This window comes from Lissotriton helveticus, chromosome 5_1 (genome assembly GCF_964261635.1).
Source record: "Lissotriton helveticus chromosome 5_1, aLisHel1.1, whole genome shotgun sequence".
Classification (NCBI taxonomy): Eukaryota; Metazoa; Chordata; class Amphibia; order Caudata; family Salamandridae; genus Lissotriton; species Lissotriton helveticus.
The window spans coordinates 46148893-46166533 of record NC_136065.1 but is presented as its reverse complement, the minus strand read 5'-3'; the positions used below and the strand labels follow the sequence as shown (position 1 = coordinate 46166533).

The following is a 17641-nucleotide window of genomic DNA, read 5'->3' as shown; positions in this document are numbered from 1 at the left end:
CCACCACCCAGAACATAGCCAAAGCGCTTATAGCCATATTTGCCAGGGTGGGGTTTCCCCGCGAGATACTAACCGACCAAGGCACCCCCTTCGTCTCCTCCCTCATGCGCCAAGTCTGTTCCAAACTGGGGATCAAATAGATAAGAACATCAGCATACCACCCCCAGACGGACGGCTTGGTGGAACGCTACAACGCCACGCTAAAGACCACCTTGAAAAAACTATTGGGTCTCGAGAGCAAAAGATGGGAGGAACTGTTGCCTTTGGCCCTGTTTGCCATCCGGTGCAAGGCACAAAGCAGCACGGGGTATTCGCCCTACGAACTGCTATATGGTCGCGCCCCCCGGACTCTTTTGGACATGGCTCGTGAGGCCTGGGAGGCCGAACCTGATCGGACCCGTCCTCTCCCCGAATACGTCAACAACCTGAAGACCCATTTGGGAGAGATCCGAGAAATTGTGAGGCAGAATCTGTTGGCCGCTCAATCGTCTCAAAAGCAACAATACAACAAAGGAACCAAACTCCGGTCCTTTGTTCCCGGGGAGTTGGTCCTGTTGCTCCTTCCTTCCTCGGACCATAAACTGCTGGGACAATGGCAGGGTCCATTCACCGTCACCAGACAAGTGACTCCCGTAACGTACGAAATCCAATTAGACGCCACCAGGGGGTCCACCCAAATATACCACGTCAATCTCCTTAAGAAATGGGAGGGTCCTCGACCCGTCTTGACTGGTGTTAGTCCTCTCCCCTTTGAGTGCTGTTTTGATGCAGAGCTATCTGAGAGCAAGAAGAGAGACCTCTGCCAGACCCTGTCCCCCGTACAAACCGTGTTCTCCTCCCTCCCAGGACACACTACTGTAGTGGAGCATGCCATCTATACCGAACCGGGGAAAATAGTCAGACAGCGTCCATATCGTGTCCCAGAAGCACGAAGAGCAGTCATACATGAGGAAACCAATCAAATGTTAAAGATGGGCATCATTGAACCCTCCCGTAGCGACTGGAATTCGCCCATAGTCCTGGTACCCAAGCCCGATGGTTCTACCAGGTTTTGTATCGATTTTAGGGAGGTAAACAAAATCTCAGCCTTCGATTCCTACCCCCTGCCTCGGGTTGACGAGATGGTAGAGCGCATCGGAAGGGCCCAGTATATCAGTACCCTCGACCTCTGCAAGGGGTACTGGCAGATCCCCTTGAGAGCCGAGGATAAACACAAAACAGCATTTTCCACCCCAGAGGGACTGTTCCAGTTTAGAGTTATGCCCTTTGGCCTTCATGGTGCCCCAGCAACGTTTCAACGGGCCATGAATCAAGTACTACAGCCCCACTCCCACTACTCGGGTGCGTATCTAGACGACATAGTCATCTACAGTGACACCTGGGACCAACATCTGTCCCACGTACGGGCAATCGTAGATTCCTTAGGTGCCTCGGGCTTTACCATAAATCCCTCCAAGACCACGTTAGCCGCCCAAAGCGTGAAATACCTAGGATACCTGCTGGGGGAGGGACATATTCGGCCCCAAGACAGCAAGGTTAGGACCATCCAGGGCATCCCTTTTCCCCAAACCCGTAAAGAACTCCGAGCATTCCTGGGTATGCTAGGATATTACAGAAGGTTCATACCAAACTTTTCCCATATGGCAGCCCCCTTGACGGATCTCCTAAAGAAAGCAACGAAAACGGAGGAGATCCTCAAACAACCGTCTCCCTTGTTGTTACAGGCCTTTCATCACCTCAAGCATTCCTTGACCTCAGAACCAGTGCTGATGAGTCCTGACTATTCCAAGCCCTTTATATTGCAGACCGATGCGTCTGATCAAGGTTTGGGGGCAGTGTTGTCTCAAAAGGACGTATCAGGGGCAGAAAAACCCGTTCTGTACCTAAGCAGGAAGTTGTTTCCCCGCGAGACCAATTATTCAGTAGTCGAAAAAGAAGCCCTCGCCATTAAGTGGGCGATCGAAAGCCTCCGGTATTACTTGGAAGGACGAGAGTTCGTTCTCTACACAGACCATGCCCCTCTTGAATGGATGGCGCGTAATCGGGGTAACAATGATAGAGTACTCAGGTGGTTCCTCTCTCTCCAACCCTTCCGCTTCCGTACCTTACATCGGAAAGGGCAGGAACAGGGCAATGCGGACTATCTCTCCCGGTACCCACCAAACCTAACCCCCACAAGAAACAATCCTAGGGAAAGGGGATGTGAAGGGTCAAAGCCTACCTCCGGGTTGCAGCGACCTCGTACGAACGCCCATAGGGGCGACCACACTAACCTGCCGCCCAAACCGGCTACACCTCTCTCTGTCTCCCTGCAGGTACCGACAGCATCGCCGGCGCCCAGCGGACCGGAAACGACCTGGAATGACCCCGGAAGTGCAACGGCCACTAAAAGACCGGAAGTGACCCTGCGTGACCCCGGAAGCCTTTCCTCAGCGACCCAAGGGGATCGTATAAAGACCGACAACACAGAGGAAGATGGATCCCTAGCGGTGGACTCGTGGCAGGAGTTGGCGAGAGGCGAAGGATCAGCGACGGAGGTTGTAGGAGAGCGGAGGCGAGGAGAGAGCGAAGAAGAGGAAGAACTGTGGTGCGAGGATTGGTGGCATCCTCAGGAGGAGGCTGGAAAGCGGCCGTAACTCGGATGAGAGTTACGGCGGGGCACGTGAGTAATCCGTTATCATTCTCCGTGTTTACCCCTCCTTGTGTAAATAGAGTATATAGTGTAAATCTTGTACAGACATCACGCGCACTTGCACTGTGTAAAATAGTCACCCCCACACTGTATGATACATATCCACCCCCCCCTTCCTTCACGACAATCCACTCTATCCCGACCCCTCCCTTTTCTTTCCCATCTTACCCTACCCTGTTCTTCTCCCACACCGTCTATTTCCGTCCCTACACTCCTGGTGTCGGTAACGGTCTTCTAAGTTCCGTGTGCTTTGGAACTAACTGCCCTGTGTCTTTCTTACTTACCTCCGAGGGTCACCCCAACACCCGCCATCAGGAAGGAGATCCCCAGCCCGGTGGAGGAAGACCTGCCTGTGTTCCCCTCTTCGGACCCCCTCTCGTGGACCCGGAACAGGACCAGCAAAGAGCATACCCGGACACTATTCCCAAGGATTTGTTTTCTTCTGTATACAATAAATCCTTGCTAACCATAGCACACTACATTCGGCCTCCACGCCTGTTATTCCGGCCCGCACACCCCCACACCCCACATCTCCACATTGTAAATTACAGCTCCCGGTGTTTTCCTCGTACATACTGTAGGTGACCAGGAAGAAAGTCTTGTACAACAAGCCTCATGAATGCCAAGTTTACTAGGTTATGGAAATGCTTATGTTATATATATATAGGCAATGCATATTTAAGACAGACAGTCCTCAGACCAATTCAGACGGAAAATGGAAAATATATTCACAAAGAGGAAGTGTCTTACATAATCAAAAGACGGGATTTGAAGCTTTCATAAGAAAACTGTAGAACACATAAAGTGAGGTCAATACATCTCAATGTTGTAAAGACTGGAGAGGAAAACAATATAATATTGGTACCCTTTTCTTTTGCTCTGATCTTAAGCAAGAAAACAATAAAAATGTATTTTGTATTCTTTGAGCTCTCATAACCAAATCTTAAATTTCAGTTCTGATTTCTTAAACTGTTAATATATTTCTAGGCAATATTCCAGAGTCAGAGTATCAAGGAAGAAGTATTTCAAACTTTGAGAACTTTAGACAACAAACCAGTAAAGTTCCTGATTACAATGCCACAAAAACCGTTTCCAGGCTTAAACTGGGATAGAGGATTTACTCTGTACATTGGCAGCAAAATGCCACTGGAAGAGATCATAATTCATCCAATGCGTCTATATTAGAAGGTAATTTATATCACTCACCTTTTTCTATTTGGAGATTGTCTGTGTACACAAAAACATGTATTATGAACTCACTGAATTTTATTTTTCATAAAATTTATTTATTATTGCTCAATTTAAATACATACCTCTTGCTTTAATTAAATCACCTATCAGATAAATATAGAGAAGTACAGGTTAATATTGTTTTGAGTACGTGCAATTTATTTCTATATTGCCTGATGGTGAAAGTAACCAGATTAAGGACTACAGACAGTGGCTAGTACTAGCTATCTGGAAGGTGTTTCCAAGTGTTCCAACTACTTTTTGGAAAATGACTGAAATATCATATATCCATAAGATATATAGTTTCGCATAGTCAAAGATAGTTTATGCATTTCAAACTGACCTATCACATTCACATTCATTATACGTTAAAAAAAAATATCCCTTAATCATTTCGATAACTTTTTACAGTATATGACATCAAGTTGCGCATGAGATTCTAGGCTGATTCCCCCAACATGCTTATGATTTATTTATACAGTAGAAAGTTAGCTATTTCCTGTCATGAATAAGAAGCATGTAGGAGAAAGGAACATAAACACTGACCAGCTGTAAAGTATTTCCCCGCTCTGTCGCCTCCAACTGAGGATTGGGCTACACACAGGATTAACATTTGCCTCTATAGCTATATCTGGAAGGCTCTCTCTATCTATGATTTGATATCTGATATTCTATTGTATACTACTTGCATTGTTTATGTTATCCTACTTTTTATTTTGTAAGCAATTACAGGATTTTAAGATTTTAAAGCAAGAATTGAACAAGACAAGAATGGCAGGAAATGTGCCAACTTATTTATTATTGAGAATGAATATAGTAACGGCAGCAAGGTATAGAGGGGTGTTCTCTACACAGGGACTAGAGGGTGGGTGGATTGAGTTAGGGGTGGGGTTGTTTGTGCTGGGTGGGAATCTAAGGGGGGAAACTTGTTGCAAGATGAAGAGATTGCTAGTAGAAATAAAATGAAGTATTCTTTTTTTAGGTTCTGTACACAGAGGAGAGCTAAATGTACTAATCACAAGAGATGTTTCGATGTTTAGTTTGGAATGTGGCTGGTCTCAATAGCAAACATAAAAGGAGACTTGTGCAGGAAGAATTAAATATGTCTAAACCTCATTTAGCGTTAATTTCAGAAACTCATATTAGGTTTCAGGACAGAAAACTCCTTGGACAATTAGGTTATGAGCCTATTGTTTGTTCGACTCTCAGTGCTTCTATTCGGGGGGTGGCAATACTGCAACAGAAACATTTAGCGATGGAAATCATTAGAACTGCGGTGGACCAAAGGGGTAGATGGGCTATTATTCAAGTTAAACTCGAACATAAGAATTATGTATTTTGTTTATTATACAGGCCTAATATTGACGATCCCATGATGTACAACCAGCTAAACACAGAATTATTGGAATGGGAGGGTGAATTGCTCATCGTGGGGGATTTCAACTGCGTAATGAATTATAAGACAGAATCCCCTACGCAAGGTACATCGTTAAGGATGCGCAAAGTTAGGGCCGCTATATTAGAACTAAGTCGGCTCCATAGTTTGAAGGAAGTCTGGCTTCCAAACATCCTAATATAGCAGGTTTCATGTACTATTCAGCATCCCACAAAGTATGCTCAAGGATAGATATGATCTGGGCATCAAATCAAATTTTGGGAAAATGTAATATAGAACTTTGCCCGAGAATAACATCGAACCACAACCCCATTATGTTAGAATTTAACATCTCTGATAAGAAACAAATGGTCAGGCAATTTACATTTCCTAGATATTTATTTACAGATGCATCGTTTATTTAGCAATTAAAAGAACACTTCAAAGAATTCATTGAAATTAACTTAAACTCCGCTTCAATAATTTCCGTTTGGGATGCCTGTAAATGCAGCATAAGAGGTTTGGCCCAACATATGTACTAAAAAAGAAGTCCGAGAGTAGGAAAGAAACAAAGCTATTAACTTCTAATATTTTATTGGTGGAGCAGCAATTAATAGAGGCTCTTACACAAGGAAAATCAAATATAGAGGAACTAAGATTTGAGCTAGTAAAGTTGCAATCGGAAGCTAAGAGGACGTTAAGGGAGAGATATAGTGCAAAAATTCATAAATACCAACTGTCACAATATGAAGGGGGAGACAGAATAGGCAAAGTGTTAGCTTATAAAGTGGCCGACAAGAAAGATAGAACCAATATTAAAACAATCCAGGGATCTGACCTTCTCATGTATAATAAGGCTGATCAGATATTAGATCAATTTGTTAAATACTACCACAATTTATATACTTCAGAAAATAACCCCACTAAGGAGAATATCTTTCAGTACCTTAATTCACATTTGCCTAACCAACAGGATAATGAAGCAATTAGACAATTGAATTCAAAGATAACACTCATTGAAATAAAAACTGCTATTCTCTCCCTGCCCTCGGGTAAGGCGGCTGGGGATGATTTGTTACCCATAGAACTTTATAAGACATTTTTCCAGGAATTATTGCCCCTTTTTAAGTTAGTAATAGATTTTATTGGAGAAACAGGAAAGGCCCCTATGTCATGGAAAACTGCGAAAATTATATTTTTTCTTAAAAAAAATAAACCGCCTTAAGAATGTGGGTCTTACAGACCGATTTTGCTGATAAACTCAGACGCAAAAGCCTTTGCAAACATTTTGGCCAATAGGCAAGGTCCTCTTATGCCCTAATTGGTTAGTAGTCAACAGCATGGGTTTGTAATAGGGAGAGACACTACTGCCCACATCAACATGGCTATTACTGGGTTTGATGTAGCTTCAACTAATCTTACCCCACTCGGAATGGTCATGCTCGACGCTGAAAAAACATTTGACCGGGTGGGGTGGGAATATTTATGGGCAGTACTAAGGGCTTATGGTATGCATGGGCAATATTTGGGATGGATTTGTTCACTTTATGATCAACCAATGGCTAAGATTAGCTATGTAGGTACTGATTCTTCTAACTTTCCGATAGAGAGGGGAACAAGGCAAGGGTGTCCTCTGTCACCCTTGCTGTTCGCCCTCTTTATGGAGCCCTTTCTAAACGCATTGGTGGCTCAAAATGATATCATCCCTATACAACATGGCGGGAATAGTCTAAAAATAACCACCTTTGCGGATGATAATGCAATTTTTACCACTGATGTAGCTAAGGCTATTCCTGTGATTATTGAGGAAGCAAAACAATTCGGGAACATTTCAGGCTATAAACTAAATCCAAGCAAAACTCAAGTAATTGCCAATTACAAACCGGTGGTGCCTGTTCTTGGTTTATGCTCAAATGCTGTTTATTTAGGAATAAAACTGACTGCGAACATTGAGGAAATTCTAACACTGAATTACGACTCGTTGTTAAAGGAAGTAACGTTATACTTAAAAAACTGGCATAAGATACAACTTAGCTTGACAGGGCGCATTAATCTGATCAAAATGAAAATTGTGCCTAAATTTCTCTATTTATTTAGAGCTATTCCATTGCAACCTGAAATTCTTTTTTTTTTTAGATTAGAAGGTATTTGTGGTAGATTTGTATGGGGCTATAAAAAGGCACGTAGATCGATTAAGCTTTTGAAAGTGCCTATTGAAAAAGGAGGTTTAAATTTTCCAGATTTCAGATTATATTTTTTTGCAACTTTCTTCCGTAGAATACGTAGTCTTATTAAAAATGAAAGCCCGCTATTCTTTCATCAATTTATGTTGGGATTAGATTGTAAGCAATTTCTGCTGCGTGTCCGTGATCCGAATTACTTTAAATGAGTAAAGTTCAAGACTGCAAAACACATTATATAGATCTGGAATCAAATCATGATTTTGGATAAGATATCTTTCTTTAATTCTAAATTACAAATATGGGGAAATCCAGGATTGCCTGGAATTTTTTCAGATGGAGCGGGGAATCTTTGGGCAGGCCACGGCATTAACACTCTCGGAGATCTTTATGGGTCTGATGGTTTATTAGGATTTACCACATTGAAGCTCTTGTATAATTTACATGATGGTATGTACTTCAAATATATTCAAATAAGGGATTTCCTAGTTCGGAAAATGAACATTGCTGAAGTCAGGGACTCAGACTTATTAAAATGTTTGTATTCAGATCGTACTAAATCACTCATAAGTGAGAGCTATAGTTATTTAATTCTAGGCAAAAGTGAGGATTGTGGCAAAATGGCAGCTAAATGGTCTAACAGATTGGGAATCAACATTAGTGCTAATCAGATCTCTGCGTCTCTGCGTCAAATTAATAGGGTAGTCCATTCCTCAAACTTAAGGCTACAATTATATAGAACCATCTGCCAATTATACTACACTCCCCAAAGAATCTCTAGCTGTTTACTAGGTAATCAAACTAATGAGCGTACTAAGTGCCCTAAATGTAATTTGGAAGCGGCTGGCATAGAGCATATGCTTTTTTTTTGTCATGCACTTGCTCTATTTTGGGAAGGAATTACCGAGGCTTTAAGGACGAAACAAATTGTATCCCCGCCGCTTTCCGCTCATTTGATTCTACTAGATATACAGGACACCACCAGCCTACACAAAGATTTGATAACTATACTATACGCCTGTGCAAGGCTGGTTGTAGATAGGTCTTGGATCGCTGCTCAGCCTCCACATGTTATGGAATGGTGGGTTTGGTCAGTGAAATTCACACAATGGAAATTGCAATAGACAATTTAAGAGGATGTAGGTCATTGCTAAGAAGCGAAAAGATTTGGGGAATGTTTATCTGATTGGACTCATGTAATTTTTTAGACCAGTTTAGTTTACATTTGTCTTTTCAAATGCTCTGTCTTTTATTTTTATTTTTTTTAATTATGTACTGTTTTCCTCTGTTTTAGTTATGGCGGAACGATCTATAATTATTTTCGCAATGCATTTGTAATGTTTGTGTTTAAACTTTCTCTTGCAACAACAATAAAAACTTATAAAAAAAATAAGAGAATGAATATAGTTAACATTCATAGACATTCCTGGATAGCAGGTACTTATGGTGCTGACATTTCTAGTATTCCTAAAGAGCTTTATAACATCACACATTCTATAAAAGAAATAGCAAAGATTGGAAAATGCCCAAAAGTTGAATTCCTAGAGTCTGAAAGGACAAAATGATTTAAAATAGAAAAGTCTGAAAGTGAATTGTCATAGTGTTACTGACACATCCGCTAACACCTTTAAGCCACTGGGCAGCTCCTGATGGACCTCTTAGCTATCAATGCAGGAAGCCTGTAGGTAAATAAAAAGTGTTTTCAAAGTTGGAAAGGGATTCAGGAGCAGTAACCTTTACCTCTTCGGCTGTGTTTGGCCAAACAAACTCATTCCTTGCACCTTAGAAGAGGGTTGGTTCTACTTGTTTGTCATGATGGGTTCTCACACTGCGCATGTTTACAGTCCTCTGGATAAGGTTGTACTTTTATGATTTGAACATTACAGAGCTTGAGCTTTGGCAGTGCTGACAGATTGTTACTTCTAGATATATGTTCCTTGTCTCCATACAGCACACACACGAAGCAATGTACGACTATCCTTGTGTATTTTTAATTACTGGGAGTGTCATTGACAACTCTGCAATGGCCATCAATGCTCAATGTTGGTTATTATGCTTTCTGTTTGGACATTTAAAGAATTAAATACTTAAAACACTGTCTATGCATCTCTTAATTTATTGGGTTGATATGTGGCATAAAAGCCTCATAACTCATCAATTGAAATGGCCTTGGCTTCCCTGGTGGATGGCTACTGTTCCTAATTGGAAAAACATCCTAATTCTTCAGTGCATCTCCTGAGTGATTGTTAAACTGACGATAGAGTACTCTACAGAGAGGTAATTAATTTATTTAACCTGCTCATGAGAATGTTATGATTTAAATAAATACCTCCAGAAGGTGAAGTTTGTTAAATAAAAATAACTGTCTATAAGAATTATGGAGTTGTTACTCTATGTACTGAGCTATGAGTGGATTTACGTTTTGTGGACTGTGATGTTGCGCATGAATCTTCTGAGAAGAAACATTTTCTAAATGCAGTTACTCTCTAAATATGGCTAACTATGACAGGATGGCCCAATGACAGGCATGCACTAGACCAAGGTTTTCAACTATGGGAATCACTTCTAAATCAGAGGGTAGGACAAGATTGACAGGGTGGAGCATTTGGCAGTTTATAATCACTTTTATTAATTTCCATTATCTCCACACTGTAAATTACAGCTCCTTGTGTTCTCCTCGTATATGCTTTAGGTGACTAGGAAGAAGGTCTTGTACAACAAGCCTGATAAATGCCAAGTTTACTAGGTTATTGAAATGCTTATTTTAGATATATAGGCAATGCATTTCTAAGACAGACAGGGCTCAGACCAATTCAGATTGCAAAAGAAAAATATATTCACAAAGAGGAAGTGTCTTACATAATCAAAAGAAGGGATTGGAAGCTTTCACAAGAAAACTGTGGAACACATAAAGTGAGGTCAATACATCTCAATTTTGTAAGGACTGGAGAGGAAAACAATATAACATTGGTGCGCTTTTCTTTTGGTATGATCTTAAGCAAGAAAACAATAACAATGTATTTTGTATTCTTTGAACTCTCAAAAACAAATCTTAAATTTCAGTTCTGATTTCATAAACTGTTAATATATTTCTAGGCAATATTCTAGAGTCAGAGAATCAAGGAAGAAGTATTTCAAACTTTGAGAACTTTAGACAACAAACTAGTAAAGTTCCTGATTACAATGCCACAAAAAAGTTTCCAGGCTTGAACTGGGATGGAGGATTTACTCTGTACAGTGGCAGTAAAATGCCACTGGAAGAGATCATAATTCATCCAATGCTTCTATAATAAAAGGTAAATTATAGCACTCACCTTTTTCTTTTTGGAGATTGTCTGTGTACACAAAAACATTCATTATGAACTCACTAGATTTAGCTTTTTATTAAATTAATTTATTATTGCTCAATTTAAATACATACCTCTTGCTTGAATTAAATCACCTATCAGATAAATATAGAGAAGTAAAGGCTAATATTGTTTTGAGTAGGTGCAATTTATTTCTACATTGTCTGATGGTGAAAGTAACCAGATTAAGGACAACAGACAGAGGGTAGTACTAACTAACTGGAATGTGTTTCCAAGTGTTCCAACTACTTTTTGGAAAATGTCTGAAATATCATATATCCATATTATATATTGTTTCGCATAGTCAAAGATAGTTTATGCATTTCAAACTGACCCATCACATTCACAATCATTATACGTTAAAAAAAATATCCCTCAATCATTTCGATAACTTTTAAAAGTATATGATATCAAGTTGCCTCGCACTATTCTGGTCAGGGGTCTTTGAAAAGTAATACGTTTATTGCAGATTATAGATGTCTTAAAAAATATCTAATATACAATATGTTGAAATCTTTCAAACCTCAAAACTATTTTGTTTAAAACCAAAGAATTATTTGGAAATTCATTCTTTTGATATGTCTGCTCAGATAGCCTAAAATAGATTATGAATTTCATAGTCAGCATTTCTGGAGATCTTGAAAATGGAGTAGAAGTGTCTAATTGCAGTGAAATCACTTGGTGACAATCTTGGTGTTTTCTACTGCTGTGTGGATTGGGAATTGCCTTTCTTACTGTGTAGTGCACTTCTGTTTTAGTCTAAAGGAGACATAGTCTAGAACATAGCCCCTCTGTAGAGCAAAATAGAGTTCCCAATATCATGAAAAGCAAATGATGCAAGACAGGAAGTAACAATCTTTAGACAAGATGTGTAACTGAAGTTCTCTACCTTGACTGGATTTGTGCTTGCCCTTACCCTTGTTTTAATGCGATTTCACATACCTTTTTCCTTCTGGAGAGCGTCTGAAATAGCAACGACAAATGTGTTACTTGTGGAGATTCAATACAGACTGTTGCCAAATTTCAAAGGCAACCATTCAAGAGATGTTTCACGTTTAAATGTTATTCCAACTGTGCTAGAGTGCAATGCTCTAAATTCAAGCAATTCACAAAAATATAAGAACAATGTTATTAATTATGAGGTTGAAAATGTCACAACACAATCATCATCTGACAATTTGAATTAAACAGAACAATTGAATCTGCATTGGGTACATTACATGAAAAACAACTGTGTGACCAACTCTTCAGCTGTGTAAAAACTTTGTATTGGTGCCTAAAAATGATCTTCATATTAACAGGAATAGATAACGGAAATATAATTTTGATGCTTTGCATCATTTTCATGAAGCAAAAACAGTGGAAAAGTGTTGGACTTGGGCCTTAGGGCAGGTTCCCCCCGAATCTTTTTGCTTTTATTTGTGACCCAGTGTTAGTGATTTTTGGGTCTTGGCGCACTTTTTCCCTGTGTCCCAGAGTGAAAGTGCGTGCGTGTAGTATGGCTGGCCTGCCCTCCCATAGGAATGCATGGGGAATGTGGGTGTCCATGTCAGTTCCTGATGTGTGGGGAGTGCAGGCTCGAGTTTGGTATGTGTGAACTCGTGAGAATGAATGCTGCGCGATGGTATGTGCGGCTTGTGTGTGTCTAGAAGGGAAGTGCTACTTCTGAACATTGATGTATAGGTGCTGGAGCATGATTGGCTGGAGCTGGCTGGCATGCCAGGCTCCAGGAAGTCTGGATGGGTCTGCCCGGTGGTGAGTGTGAGATCAGCATGAGTGATGTGTGGTAGGAGTGCACCTGGGTCCTGGATGGGCTGGGTTTTTCCCCACACAATGCTGGCTCCACCCCCCTGTGGTGTGTCTAACGACCCTAGCCTCCACAGTGAAAGAAATGGGTGGTTGGGCCATCAAGGGTACTCCCAAACCAGCTGCAACTGGTTTCCCCCACCCTGCACCTCCAAACAAAGGATTTCTCTGTATAAAAATGGGGCTGTGTCCCCACAGAAATTGTTCTCTTTTCTGATCCTGCCAGAGGGGGCTGTTGCTGCTGCTGGGGCCAGGAGGACCGCCACTTGGACTGTTTCCCTGCCTGGAGACCCAGTGAGCTGGCTCTGGGCCCAGCCTTGCCCCCCTGCCTGCCTCCAGACCCTGCTGGAGCTTGACTTTTTGCTTGGAGCGCCTGGAAGCGCTCTATCCTTGTCCCCAGCGCTAGGAGCGCTTTATTTTGATTATAGCGCTGGGCGCGCTGATGATTCTGCCCCCGAGCGTTTACTAGCGCTTTGCCTGCTCGAGCGAGTGCCCACCTCGCTTTATATTTTAATTGGAAGCCGGTGCCCACCCGACGTTGCCCGTGATCACCGCCGCAGCCCAGGGGCACCGACAACTGTTGCCGGGCCGCTGCCTAGTGTGACCCTGAAGTGCTGGGCCGACCGGCCAATTACAGCACGGCCTGGGAGAGGCGAACCGGAAGTCCCGCCCCCGCAGCCGAGCAGCGAAGAGAGAAGCAGCCGGCCGTGTCCCCGAGGCTCCCGTGAGGAGAGGAGCCCCGCGCTGCCAAAGAGGTGAGCCAGCAGTGTTTCCCCGCCCCCCGCAGCACCAGTGAAGCCCCGGCGAGTGCGGGGGCGGGTTCTCCTGATCCTTCGAGCAGCCCCAGTTGACAGAGGGCCGCTCCAACGTCTGCGGCATTTCTTTGTTGGAGCCAAGAGGCTCGAGAGGCATATCTTTGTGTCGAGCCCGAGCAGGGCTCCTACGGTACTTGGGCAGTAGTATTTACGAGCCTGAGAGGCTCCAAGCATTCCTGTTTTAGAGCCCCGAGGCTCCCCACGCCCGCAGTTGTTCGTAGAGCCCTGAGAGGGGCTCTTGAGGGACAGTTGTTGTTTAAAGCCACAGAGGCTCATCAAGGCGCCATTATTCTTCGAGCCCTGAAAGGCTCTTGGGCCCCAGTTACTTTAAGAGTCCAGAGAGGCTCTGGGGGCATTTCATTATTGTTTAGAGCACTGAAGCTCTTTAGTGCCTATTTTCTTTGCGAGCCCAGAGAGGCTCTTCGGGGACACGAGTGTGGTCAGAGCCCCGTGGCTCCCACTCTGTGTTTTGCCCCATTGTGTTCTTGAGCCCCAGAGGCTCCAACGTTGCCCATCTGTATTTACAACTGTCCAGCACTTAGTGGACAGTTGCTACGTTTAGGCTTGTGTTCTGTGCTGCCTGCGCAGCCTCCCTGACATTGAGACTCAGGGCATTTCAACCCTTGCGAGGCCAGTTGACCTGGGGGACAGTTCTAGTATTGTGCTACATGCACCCTGCGCAATTTATGATTTACTGCTTATTTGATTCCTGCGCAAATGTTCTACCTGCACCTCTGAATGTGTTTTAATACCTCATGTGCCATGTTCTTTATGTTTTATCCCCTTTTCTAAAAGTGACCTGCTTAGAGGATTGTTTATGTTATTACCTTTGCTAAAAGTGACTTGCTTAGGTGATGGTTTTCCTTCCATAAGTCCTGATGATAAGGTCCTAGTTCCCTGCGTAATTTTCCTACAGTGTTTAGGGTTGCGTAGGAGGTATTTACCCTTTACCAGGAAGTCCTGGTTGTGTGCTACATATACTATTTTTGTGCTACAGTTATCATATGTTTATGTGCTAAGTGTTATACCTACAAGTATTATTTCTAAAAAGTGCATACCCCTGACAGTGGTCCAGGTGGCCCTGTCCTGTACATAATCCCTTGTACATCTTGTCCGTGCCTGGTGGCACATTGTAAAGTGTGTGTCTTATCTAATGTGTTTTTATTATTATAATACAAAGGCTATTTTTGATATAACCTTGTGTGGAGCTTCCTTTGTGGTGGGCCTAGGGTGTTGTCGCTGGGGTGCGCGCGCAAACGCCTTACACATCTCCTCCGAGATTAGCCTTGCTGCTCGCGTCACGTTACCTAGAGGGTGAGCAGGGGTTATCTTGGTGTGTAACTCCCTTGCCCTGACTTAGAAATGGCGATCCCTGACTGACCTTGGCGTGAGCATTGGCCGGCCGGGGGTCCCGTTTCTAACAAAAAGTTTGATAAATCTGGGCATAAGATGCTATTGAGCTGACTTGAGCATGAAGGAAGTGCTATACTTAAAGTTGGATTGAAATGTAAATCCTAAAATACTTGCCATCAAGTCAGCTAAGAAACACAGCAGCATTATGCAATACCCAAAGGAAGAAGCCAGATTAGGGTTTAAAATTATACCATCCTAGATGTATGTGAGGGCCAAATCCTTACATATGTCACTCAGTCTCCAGAGATGCAGCATTCTCCATGGCCTCTTCTCTGCCATAAAGTCACATCCTTCTCATGTCTCACCTCCAGGTACAAGAACTCAGTCAAAGTGCCAGCATGAATTAGAAATCCCTTTGGAATGCAATTCATATATAAAACGCTGACTAATTCTTCATAATAAGTACTTTCTCTGAATAATAAATCCCACAAGATGAGGTCAGGGACACAGTGGAACTCTAATACCTGATTAATTTATGAGTATCACATTGAAAGCCCCTAAGAATAGGAAATATATTTTAAAATATTTAAAACTAGCAGCTCGTCCCAACATTTTTGGGGTACAGGGGTATTTTTAGGGTTTAGCGATAGGTTTGGGTTTTGAGGTACAGGGTATATTAATAGGGTTAAGATGGGTTAGTGTTTAAGGGTGTTGGGGTATTTTAAGGAGTACGGGTGGGTTATGATTATGGGGTGCAGGGGTATTTAATGGGAGCAGGGTGGACACCCGGAGCTGGAATGTACAGAACCTGGGAAGAAAAAAACAATGAAATATTGGGCACAACGCTTGCTTTTTTTCCGTAATCCTGCGCCCCGCACATGCCCACGCCCCCAGCACAAGCCCACAGCACACGATATGAGACTTGGCATGAAGGGTGGAACGTACCACATGCCCTCAGCGTTTGTCACGCCCCCAGGACCCGACCACAGCACAACACAGACACGCCCACAAGGGACTACTTTGCTGGCACGGTTCTTTTACCTTTTAAATGTATATGGTGGGCGTCTGCATAGCCTATGTCCTTCTGCTGCAACTGTCTTTTCCAACGCTGTATTGGGAGTTGTGATTGGTGCTGTTTTTCCTGAGATTACCCGCCTCAAATGTTTGGGCTCTCTCTTTATTATTTTAGTATAGATAAACTTCTAATCTAGATCATAAAATATGAATGGTACTAAAACAGAATCTAAAAATAAATACAAAGATGCAACTTATGCACATCGAAAACAGCAAGAGAAAGTCTAACATTTTTATTGTGTCTTTATCATCCTAACTGCTTTATGCTTTATTGAGATTTATACTATCTTTGCTTAAGCAGTAAATCATAAATTGTGCCTGAGATTCTAGGCTGATTCACCCAAAATCTATCAATCCTCAAAACTATTTTGTTTAAAACCAAATAATTGTTTGGAAATTCATTCTTTTGATATGTCGGCTCAGATAGCCTATAATAGATTATGAATTTCATAATGAGCATTTCCGGAGATTTTGAAAATGGAGTAGAAGTGTCTAATTGCAGTGAAATCACTTGGTGACAATTTTGGTGTTTTCTACAGCTGTGTGTATTTGGAATTGGCTTTCTTACTGTGTAGTGCACTTCTGTTTTAGTATAAAGGAGACATAGTCTAGAACATAGCCCCTGTGTAGAGCACAATATAATTCCCAACATCATGAAAAGCAAATGATGCAAGACAGGAAGTAAAAATCTTCAGACAAGATGTGTAACAGAAGTACTCTACCTTGACTGGATTTGTGCTTGCCCTTACCCTTGTTTTAATGCGATTTCACATACCTTTTTCCACCTGGAGAGTGTCTGAAATAGCAACGACAAATGTGTTACTTGTGGAGATTCAATACAGACTGTTGCCAATTTTTAAAGGCAACCATTCAAGAGATGTTCCACATTTGAATATTTTGACAACTGTGCTAGAGTGTAATGCTCTAAATTAAGCAATTCACAAAAATATAGGAACAATGTTAAAAATGATGAGGATGAAAATGTCACAACACAATCATCATTTGACAATTTGAATTAAACAGAACAATTGAATCTGCATTTGGAACATTACATGATAAACAATTGTGTGACCAACTCTTTAGCTGTGTAAAAGCTTTGCATTGGTGCATAAAAAGTACATTCATATTAACAGGAAATAAATAATGGAAAAATAATGTTGATGCTTTTCATCAATTGCATGAAGCAAAACCAGTGGAAAAGTTTGATATATCTGGGCATTATAAGATGCTTTTGAGCTGACTTGAGCAGGAAGGAAATGCTATACTTAAAGTTGGATTGAAATGTAAATCCTGAAATACTTGGCATCAAGTCAGCTAAAAAACACAGCAGCATTATGCAATACACAAAGGAAGAAGCCAGATTAGGGTTTCAAATTATACCATCCTAGAGGTATGTGAGGGCTAAATCATTATAAATGTCACTCAGTCTACGGAGATGCAGCATTCTCCATGGCCTCTCCACTGCCATACAGTCACGTCCTTCTCATGTCTCACCTCCAGGTGCAAGAACTCAGTCAAAGTGCCAGCATGAATTAGAAGTCCCTTTGGACTGCAATTCATATTTAAAACACTGAGCAATTCGTCATAATAAGTACTTTCGGGAAATAATAAATCCCACAAGATGAGGTCAGGGACACAGGGGAATTCTAACACCTTATTCATTTTTGAATATCACATTCAAAGCCGCTAAGAAGGAAGTATATTGTCAAATATTGTTTTAATAAACTACTAACCTAGAACAAAAAATATAAATGGTACTAAAACAGACT

The 17641-nt window shown here is 41.8% G+C and overlaps 1 protein-coding gene across 1 annotated transcript in view; it reads right to left on the bottom strand.

Moving 5' to 3' along the window:
* LOC144752376 (butyrophilin subfamily 3 member A1-like) overlaps positions 1–17641 on the bottom strand; it is a 493909-nt gene that overhangs the window by 262643 nt on the left and 213625 nt on the right. Inside the window, exons 5-8 of the mRNA XM_078640312.1 lie at positions 11767–11787; positions 10792–10812; positions 4006–4026; positions 3899–3919 (exon numbers count right to left, since the gene is read on the bottom strand). Coding sequence (XP_078496438.1) covers positions 3899–3919; positions 4006–4026; positions 10792–10812; positions 11767–11787 — 84 coding nt within the window. The remainder of the gene's footprint in view (positions 1–3898; positions 3920–4005; positions 4027–10791; positions 10813–11766; positions 11788–17641) is intronic.